This window comes from Strix aluco, chromosome 21, assembly GCF_031877795.1.
Source record: "Strix aluco isolate bStrAlu1 chromosome 21, bStrAlu1.hap1, whole genome shotgun sequence".
Lineage (NCBI taxonomy): Eukaryota > Metazoa > Chordata > Aves > Strigiformes > Strigidae > Strix > Strix aluco.
The window spans coordinates 3,920,829-3,930,939 of NC_133951.1; the positions used below are offsets into that span (position 1 = coordinate 3,920,829).

The 10,111-nt window shown below is 60.7% G+C and overlaps 1 protein-coding gene and 1 long non-coding RNA gene across 2 annotated transcripts; both read right to left on the minus strand.

The window, feature by feature from the left end:
• Window positions 1-1,271: 1,271 nt before the first annotated feature.
• Window positions 1,272-6,085, minus strand: LOC141932957 (uncharacterized). The gene is made up of 6 exons (XM_074847211.1): window positions 5,447-6,085; window positions 4,977-5,004; window positions 3,861-3,951; window positions 3,393-3,453; window positions 2,804-2,854; window positions 1,272-2,664 (listed from the first exon to the last, which is right to left on the minus strand). The coding sequence occupies exons 1-6, from the start codon at window positions 6,083-6,085 to the stop codon at window positions 2,308-2,310; spliced, it is 1,227 nt and encodes a 408-aa protein (XP_074703312.1). The 3' UTR covers window positions 1,272-2,307.
• Window positions 6,086-6,331: 246 nt separating this feature from the next.
• On the minus strand, window positions 6,332-7,904 carry LOC141933213 (uncharacterized). The gene is made up of 3 exons (XR_012626031.1): window positions 7,774-7,904; window positions 7,334-7,406; window positions 6,332-6,772 (listed from the first exon to the last, which is right to left on the minus strand). It is a non-coding gene; the product is annotated as an uncharacterized LOC141933213 (long non-coding RNA).
• Between the last annotated feature and the right edge of the window lie 2,207 nt (window positions 7,905-10,111).

A 10,111-nucleotide genomic window follows, 5' to 3' on the forward strand; every position in this document is an offset into this window, starting at 1 on the left:
GATTCCCCTTCACTTGTCTAGAAACAAGCTCAGAGCATCTTCACCACCGGACTGGGGAAAACCAGCTGAAGAGAAAGCCCTTCGTCAGCTGCAGCCTCTGATGTCTCATTAATAGGAGACAGAGATGCCTGGGGAACTCTGTCAACACTGCTCAGGCAACGCAGGCTTGTCAATGCACACGATTTACAAAGCAGCCACAGCACACACGCTTTGGCCTGACAAATACAACTGGTGGCATCTCAGGGCTCTCCAAAGCCTTTGCCTCCATGAACACAGGCTCCCAGGGCTGCAAAGCGGGGCACAGCCATCCTCCTGCCCAGGGAGCACGGGCAGAGCTGGGTGACGATGAGTTGGCAGGGGAGGGCTCACGATCACCACCCTGATCCTGCACCTCTTCGGGGCACAGGCCCAGCAGACCTACCTGAGCCAGTGGGGCAGGGCGCTGCGTCTCCTGCTCTCCTGGGAATGCTCTCCTGGGAACAAGGCTGCGGGGACTGAAAGTCAACAAGTCTGTGATTCAGACAGGCCAAGGGGAACCATTCCCTCCCAGAGGGATGAGGGCCTGGGTCTCCTCGGCAGAGCGAGAAGGGTCCTGCCCCGCTCTGGCAGCTGGGGATGGGGACGGAGGCTCAGACAGGCTTGTCCAGACCCGCACCCCTACCCCACCCCACGCACAGTGGCAGGGACTCTGCTCTGCAGAGTAAGTCTGGGGGCAAAGCACGGCTCCTCCTCCCTCTCCCTCAACTAGGGAGGAGGCTGGGTCCCCTCAGCCACTTGCAGTGGCCTCTGAAGCGATGCTCAGCCTCAGCCGAGGGCAGGAGGGGGTCTGCCTGCACACAGCGCTAGTGGCACGAGTGTTGGGGCAGCACGAACTTAGGCCCACCCATTGCTCAGAGAGAGCAAGTCCCCGGCAGCCCTCTCAAACCCCACAGGCAGCGCTGCGGAGCTCAGTGCGCCCCAGCACCGTGTCCCCACCACACCACGACATGAGGCTTGTTCCGTGGTGCTGAGCCAGGGGAGCGGTGGCCTGCGTGGGCACAGAGACACGAGTGATGCACAGCAGCGCCGCAGCTCAGGGAGAAGCGCGCAGACATTCTCCTGCTCGGCATTTCGGGGAGTTTAAAGCTTGGCCGTCCCACTGTGACGCCCCTCCCGTGGAGCACGCCTGAAACGCGAAGGCGGCCTTACCTGGAGCTGTGTGTGCTTGCTGCCTTGTCCGGCACAGCGGCTGCCTGTGGCTGTGCTCCTGGGGAGGCTGCTGGCGGGCTGCAACCAAAAAGCATCCGATGTGGGAGAGCCAAGGAGGCGAGGAAAGACAAGATCCTTTCCCCCAACACCAGTTCCTGCCTGGCAGGGGAAAGCCTCTGTCCCACTCAGCTGTGGCAGGATTCAGCCTTTGGGCTGCAGGGGGAGCAAAGACACCTCAAAACCTCCCTCACGGCTGTTTCTCCTTGCTGCATCCACCCCCTTCCCCCGGGCAGCACCAGCCCCAGCCAACACAGCCCTGCCCACGCCACAGGGCTCTCTGTCTGCAATTCGCTTCAGAGTCCCCTTCAGTGGCACAAGTCTGGACCTGGCTCCGTGTCGACTCAGCTGGAGGAGGTGCTTTGCCTCAACTAGGAGGAAGGAAGGGGAATGAAGGCAGCAACCAGGAGCACAGGGAGGAGCTCGTGGGGGTGTGCTGATCCAGGACAGCTCCGCGGGACCCACGGCACTGTGTGCCCTCTTGGCTACAACCGGCAGGAGAGCCCAGAGGTGGGAGGGGACTGCGCGCTGGATCACTGGGACACAGCCCCACGTTATTACCCCAACCTGAGACAAGACAGTGCTTAAAATTCATTTCTCAGATCCGAGCCCAGGGTTTCTGAGAGCTCCTGCTGGAGCAGCTCTGTGGGTGGGATCACACATGGTACGAGGTTTGAGCTGGGCTTGGGGCTTGTCTCTTTTTTTTTTTTTTTTTTTCCCTTTTCCTTCCTCCCAACAAGAGATCAGAGCAGCCCTGCCTGCTCTTATCTCTCAGGACCGTTTACAGAGCCACTTTTAAATAGCTCTTTTCAGTGACCAAATCTCACAGCAAGTGACAAAGTGGCAACGTGCTACTGCCTGGTCCGTGGCCACTGCTGGGACATTGCTGGGTGTCACTGACACTGGCGTTTCCAGCTCTGGCGGACACGAGCAGCTTCTTCAGCTTTGCAAGTTTCCACTCAGACAATTGCTCCCCACCTTCGCCCAAAGTCCCTCTTCCACCAACGCACCTTAGTCCTTGCCCCAACCCACCAGCTGCTACTCGTGTCCAGAGGGGATTTTTCAGGGTGAAAGGAGATTTGAGGGGACTACCAGACCCATTGGCATCCCTGCTGCAGCAACAAGAGAGACGAGTGCCTGTAACGTGGTCACAGTGCAGCTGGATCCCACCCAGAGGTGCAACTGTGCTTTGGGGTGGACCAGCGACGCCCTCAGCCACCCAAATCCTGACCCAGAACACCGGTTCTCGTCTGGCCGTGTGCAGAACAGGCTGGATGAGGTCCAAGGGAAGAGCTGAGGCTCCATTCCCAGAAAGGAAACGTCAGTTCTGTAACCTGTAGCACCTTTCACAGTTGTCTTCCCTGGCCCAGAACCGGGTCTCGACGCTCCCAGCAGATCCGCTTCCAGGTCGTCCAAACCCTGGAAAGCAACAGCACGGCGACGGGAGCAGGGCGAGTGCTACTCCTGCCTCAGCGCTGCTTCTCCCTTCGGAGGTTGGTGCTGGAGGCCACGGCTGCAGCCCACGCGGGGCTCAGACCAAGGGTATTTCTGCACTGACCTTCAGGCTCTGCAGCAGACCTTGGGGCTCTCCGCCGGAGGCACTGGAGCCCTGCACGCCAAGGAGGGCGGAGATCAGAGACAAGCAGACTTTGGAAACTCCTCACCCCTCGCTTCCATGCTCCGGCCCCCGCTTTTCCTCATTGTTTGGATTGGGAGAATACACGCCCAGCTCCTCCTGGTGTGCCCCTCACTGGAAACCCCCCGTGCCTTGATTCCTTTGCTGACATCCTACTGCCTCAGGAAGAAGCGTCAGCAACACCCAGGCTGGTGCTTTGGGTGAGGGTCCTTCCTGTGACGCTTCCTCCCAAGAGCGCCCACAGCAGGGCTGGGCTGCAGCACGACGTGCCCCCCTGGCTTTGCTCCAGCCCACCCAGGGCACCCTCAAGCCCTTCTCCCAACAGCCACCCGCTCCCCCGGCCCAGCTCCCCCACAGCCACGCCACAGAGGGGTCACCTCTTCAGCCAGACCTCGCGGTTCCCCCCGATATCCCACTGCTGACTTGCCTGGGGTGACACCAGGGGCAAGCCTGGCCCAGCTCAGTCCCAGCCCTCGGGATACCCAGGCTCTCTCCCAAAATTCGGGCTCACCTCTGCAGCTTCCACGCCCTCTGCAGGGAATCTGTTGAAGAAATCCTCCGCTACACGGGACCTGTGACACGAGCCCGGGGGTCAGCAACAGCACCCGGGAGCGTTGGGGACAGCCAGGCCAGGTGGCAGCCGGCGGAGGGGACCACACGGGCACACGGCGGCAGCCACGTCGTGCGACAGAAAAGGAGGCGAACATAGCACCCGCATAAAAGATGGGAGTGCTGGGACTGCTGCAGTTAAGCGAGCAACTCTCCTAAGGCAGATGTACAGGAGATGTACCGGGCTGGGCGCACCCAGCTCTCGCTGGAAAGCTGCAGGCTCTGGGCTCCCAGTTCCCAAAGGCATCGCCAGTAACTCGCCTTCCCGGGCACTCGCTGTCGGGGCAGGGAGCGAGGGGGAGAAGCCGAGGACCCGGGGCAGGTCACAAGGACCTGGGGAGCACAGAGGCTGTGTCTGAAAGGCACTCACTTCTGGCTGGCCGGCGAGCTGGTGCCCCGGGCTCTCCCACTGCGGCCCTTGGCCAGCCAGGAAGTTCTTGTAGAATTCACGGGGCTTTCGTCTGGAAACAAGACAGGGAGACGTGAGGATGACGGACACGGGCATATTCCTGACCTGGGCACCCCAAAGGGGGATTTGCTGTCTCCCCAAGGGACACAGAGGCTTTTAATCAGAGGCGAACTTCACTGGGCCTCCCCAAGCTGACGTCCAGCCTATTCAATGGCCTCTGACTCTGGGAAACCCTGCTTGCTGCTTCCTCCCCCTCAGAGATCACTGGCTGTTGCACCAGCACCTCCCGCTCCCAGCAGGGGACTAAGAGCACAAGGATGCTGCCCTTTCAGCTGCAGAAAAGGTTCCTTTTACCGTCCTCGAATCCCAGGAGGTCACTAAGCAGATCATCGACAGACTCTGAAACCAGACAAACTAAAGGTGTTGAGGCAGGGGAGCTCACCACGCAGGTGCAGAAAAGCTCCCAGTTTCAGTATGCCTTGCTCTTCTGAAAGCCCCCAAGCATACAGGTTTGGGCTCAAGCACCACCAGCGTAAGGCCTTCCTAGAGAGAACTGCCAGGACCTGACCCAGTACTGGGCGGAGAAAAGATTGCGCTTCACCTAGCCACAAGGGAGATCTCTCTACCGAGGAGCCAGCGGCTTCCTGTTCAGTCTCTGGCCACAAGCAGCCCTTCCTCTGGGAGCTCTCGCCCCACAGTGGCTCAGAGGCCCTGGGCAACCCCAAAAGCGCCGCTTCAATTACCAGGGGCTGCAAGAGGCCCCCAAACAGGCACCTGGGCGTCAGGTGAGGCGGAGAACTGAACTAACGACATCTATTCTGCTCTGGACTGGGGAAAGCCCGCAGGAAAGGGCTGTAGCACCCCGGTAAGCAAAGCCCCTCGGATGGCAGAGGCAGGTCAACGTCTCTGCTTCAGGGATGAGACGACGCACCCAACTGCAGCTCTCAGCCAAGGACCAGGAACCACCGCCGCAGCCAGGACCCCCACCTGATCCCGCTGCCCCCCGCCTCCGGCCCCGCGTTCCCGCAGAACAAAGCGCCTACGGACAGCGAAGGGAACGCGCCCCAGGCTACGTACCGCCGAAACTTCTCCGGGGTTTTGTAGCCTACGGAGAGACACAAATTCCCTCATGAGAAAAGGGCGCGGGGCTGGCCGGGTCCTGCTCCAACCCCGCCGGAGCCAGGGGCACGGTTCTCCAGAGCACCCCACAAGCAACACCGAAGCCCCCCCGCCCCCCTCCCGGCCCCGCCGCTCGGGAAACGGCCCCTGAACCGCCGGAACCCCGAGACATTCCCAACTGCAGCGGCAGCGGCGAGCACAGCCCCTCCCGCCCCCCGCGGGGTCCCTCCTGCCCCCCCCAGAGGGGCCGGAGCAGCACAGCCGCATTGCCCGGGCCCGCCTCAGCACCCCCCGCACTCACCACCGCGCCGCCCCGGCCTTCCCCTGCTCTCCCGCCGCCTTCCCGGCTCCTCCCGCTCTCCGCCGCTCCCCGCAGGGACACAAGGGTCTCCTCAGCGGCCGGCCCGGCCCGCGGCACCCCCCGTTACCTCTGGCCCACGCGATCTCCTGCTCCTGCCGGGGCCCCTCTCCGCCTCCGCGCTGCTCCGCGCTGCTCCGCGCTGCTCCGCCTCGCCCGGCCGCTCGGAACAAGGCTCCGGCGCTGCAAAAGAGCCCCGCAGGGAGCGAGTCCCGCCCGCCGCCGCCCCGGGGAGCCCCCACCTCTCCGCCGCCGGGCGCCCAACGGCCCAACCGCCGCCTCTCCGCACCCGCTGCGCGGCGCGCGCTGCCCGCCCGCGCGGCTCTTCACGAGACAGACCCCCCCCAGCCGCGGGCCGAGGAGCGCGGCAGGAGACGCTGCAGCGGCGCCGCAGGGAGACACACGCGAGAGGCTGGCGGGGCTCAGAGCAACGTCTGTGCCCGGGAAGGGGTTTGCAGGGGGACACCCACCATCGGGGATTTGATTTCGCTCCTTTCTCGCCCTTTGAGGGAACTTCCTGGCCTCCTCCCCTCTGCCAGGGCTGGGTCCTCGAGCAGAGCGGGGCACAGAGACCGCAGCACAGTGCTCCCGGCAGCTGCCAGCCTGGGAACCAGCAGAGAGGGGCACCCACCGCTGCTGCAGCCACACGCCACCTCCCTCTGCAGCGACAAGGGCTGTGACACATGCCAGCGGCCAGCCAGGGCCACATCCCGCTCCTGCACCTTTCCATTTTAAACGACAGCTCCTGCTCTCTGCACGTGCCTGGGTTCCTGCGTGGGTCCCGTCCCATCAGGGAGGCATCCGTCTTCTTCACTTCTCCATTCTGTCACACCCCCTCAGTTTATACACACTTTCCTTGGGTCCCTCCCCTAGGCCGACCCACGTTCCTACGTATCCCACGTATGGGGAGGGGTAAGGTGCTTCATGGGATGCAATTAGCACGATCTTGCTAATCTTCATTAGCATACTCAGGGTGTCAACTTTAATTTGCATTTCATGGATAATGAAGCAAAGGTCCTTCACCCGACGGATGCCCTTGAAACTTTACAAGATGCCCCACAGCAGAACCGTCCCGGCTCCACAGGGCTCCCTCCTCCAGCCCACCCTGTGCTGCCCAGGCAGCCTCATCAGCTCCACACTCTGCACCCCACAACCACAGTTCCGCTACTCGCGAGTGCTTGAGACGTTCCCCGGCTGGGAGGGCCTCCACTCCCCCCATCCCTTCTCTCTCTCAGGCTGTTTGTTCTCACAGGCATCCTTTTTCCCGAGCTCTGCTGGAGGAGTTTCTGCCTGCTCCGCCTGGGACTTCCCTGAGCCAAGCAGCGCGCGGCTGCGAGGTGCCGTACTCACGCCAGCCAGCGCAGGTGCTCCGAGTCCGCATCTCTTCAACGTCCATCTGCAAACGCACACCACAGGGAAAGGTGACTCAGGGACACCCTGATGTTTGCACCAACCCCATGCCCGGATCCGCTCTGAAGGGAGGGGGCAGCTCGAGACCTCCCAGCACTCCTTTCCTACCAGAAAAGTAACTCAACCTTATAGGATTGAGCTTAAAAGGAGGAGCAAAGAACTCTACACATGGAATTCCAAGACTAAAAGGACTTCTTGCTCAGCTGCTTCACGTCACTGTGCTTTGGTTTCTCAGGGCAAACAGTGTCAGCTAACCTACCCCCCAGGCAGACTGCCAAGGGAGAGAGGGCTTTGGGGGGTAAACAAAAGATGGGAGTCAGGGAATTCTTCCCTCTACACTCGGACACAGGTCCCGTTGCATCACTGTTCCATCTCTCAACCGCCAGAAATTTGGGGAGGCTACAGTCTCTCCTGCATACGTAAAATGTCCCTGCTTTCCAGATATCACCTCACGTCAGCTTGTGCAGCCAAAAGAAACAGGAGCTGACCAAAAGCAGGGTGAAACAACCCAGCTCAAAGATTTTTTTTTAAAGAACCCGCTACTCACCTGGATTTGTCAGCAACAAAGCCCAGAGGGAGCCTTTATCTGCCTCGTATGACACTGCAGGGGGACTGGAAGCCTAACAGAGCAACAGAAAGGGAATGTAAATCGCTCAAACAACAGCTTCCATTCAGACCAGATCACAATTTCCAAGGCAAAGAACGTGCACTTGTCACGGCATGGCCAGGAAACCGGGCACAGCCACACCACCACCCAGTAAGCCAGCTCACCCGGAGAGCCCCAGGGGGCTTTAACAAACACCAGCCTGCTGACAGACAACGACCCTGTCGCAAAGCTCTGTCCTTGTCGTGTCCAAGAAACATATTTCCTTCATCACAGGGGAAATACCCTTGCAAAAGAAATCCCCAGAACAAGCAACGGCCTGTTAGAAGCATCTGACAGAAACACACATGGGCTCGAGGCTGCTCCCAGCTCCCCTCACACACCTCTGACGGCGTCACCACGTTCCCATAGCAGACCGGCATGAGGTACTCGTCCTCTGGGCTGTACTCCACCCTCAAGGGAACCCAGGGGGTGAACGTGGCCCCCTTGAACAAGTCACGAAATATCCCGCAGTGCTCCGCCACACGCTGCTTGTGGAAAGGGCCGCTGGTCTTCTCCCACTCAGCTTAATTAACTAATTAATTAATTAACGTGGCAATAAAACTAACTTTTGAGTGTCCTGGAGTGAACTACCCTCGTTATAATACTAAAAACCACACACACACAGAGGTTCAGAAGACGCTGCCTGGGTTGAGACCCTTTCCCTGAGCACACGCAGTAGTAGAAGCATGCAGGATGTTAATCACTAACCAATCCGTATCCAATAGGCGTATTTGGAAAAGCCTCTGACTTTTGTGTATAAAAGCAGCACAAAAACCTGCTGTTGCTGTGCTTGATTTGTGGAAAGGTCCACCGAGCACCCAGGCTCAATAAGTACAGTAACTCTGGTGATCGTGTGAAGATCGGTTTATTGCTCGGCCATCCCTTGAGCAGGGCCTGGGGACGCCACCCCTTCAGCCTGGCACAAAAGGAGCATTGTAGGATGCTTTTCTTCAGGGGACTCCAGGAAGAGCTGCTCATTATCTAAGTAGCGTGTCCTGAGAAGAGAGGGATGGATGGAAGGGGTATCAGAGAGTGCCACAGAAGGGGGCTGACAGTCCCGGGTGTCACTCATGAGGGAGGGAAGCATCCCAAAACCGTCCTTCCTGCAGTCAGCAGGGGGCAGCTACCATCCGTGGTTACCCCCTGGGGTGTGGGGGCTCCCCCCGCCCCGAGCCCACAACCTCACACTCTCAGCAAGACCTGGCTGTGGGTCAGGAGTGGGGAAGGGAGGATGGAGAGTGGTAGGGCTGGATCTCCACAGGTGCTGAGCCTCTGGCTGCTGGAGCCGAGGGCACCGGGTGCTGTACTGGACCCACGACTTGCTGATGGCAACTGGGGAGAACCCAGAGCAACTGGAGCAGCATTTCAGCCCCAGCTCTTTCTCCCAAAACTCCATCCCTTTCCCACAGTGAAGCCCACCATACCACCTCGAGCTCAGGCTTAAACCAGACCTAAGGGCACCACAATGGTGGTGCAGACCCCAGAGGAGGGGGTGTCTCACGGGGGGGGCACCCAGGGAACGGGAAGAGCCTCTACCTTGGAGATGCTGCTCCCGTTCTCTTCGATCTTTGTCTTCATCTTGCCCCCTGTCGGCAGCCACGGAGGCGTCCTGGGGAGTGCTCACCGTCCCCTGCAGCGGGTCCTTCGCGGGGTGAGCGACCCTGTGGCTGGGCCTCCGCCCTGTCCCCCTTCCTCTCTCGGGGGTGCCTCGGGAGGCTGGTCCCGCCCCAGGAGGGGGGTCGGGCTGTGCCCTCGCCCCAGGGCAGGCAGGTCCTGCAGGCCCAGGTGCCTCAGCATGGCCTGCAGCAGGCTGTTGGGACCCTCAGCCCCCAAAGGCAGGCACATGCCTCGCCCGCAGCTGTGCCCTGGCTGAGCACAATGAGCCCCCAGCCCAGGGTGTCCCCCATGCCAAAACACATGCAAAACAGGGCGGTTTTGTCTGCTTTCTAGCAGCGGGGAAAGGCAGGAGAGCAGTGAGGAAAGGATGGAGGGATGATGGGCAGGGCCAGCTCGTGGCAGGAGGACAGGGAGAAGTGGCTACGTGGCCCCACTCGCCCATCACCCCCGTGGGGCTGGTCACACCAGCTGAAGGGACCCCAGGGGAAGACAGAGGCACCTGGGGAAGGAGCCACAGCCAGTCTGGAAATCCTCCCTCCCCCAGGCCAGTTCTGACACTGAGCCCCCAAGGCACAAGGGGTGTTTGTCACCCTGCCCAGCACCCCCTTGGGTGGTGCCAGGACCCCCCAAGGCCACACGACATCAACTCCCAGCACCAGGTCTTCTTGTTCGCCTTCTCCTTCTCCAGCCTCTCCAGGGACCGGAACAGAGCCTTCCAACACAGAAAAGCATCCATGACACCACGGCAGGGTTGGAGCTGCCTCCTGGCCAGCTGAGCAACCCTGCTCCCCCCACCTCACCCAAACCTCCAGGAAAGGTACAGTGAACCTCCACAGGGCTGCAAGGTTTGGGGGGGTGCAGACAAATCCCTTGTGGTCCCCAGCCTGGGGTCTGCCTGGAGGATGCTCTGACCCCGAGGGGGTTTCAGCCACCTACCTCCATATCTTTCTCCTTCTGGTGACGGTCATTCAGGAGGTTCCCGGTGACAGAGTTGAGCTTCCAGTAGTCCCCTTGCACCTGCGTGACGGTGGCCTGGATGCGCTTCAGCAGCTCCTCGTCCTA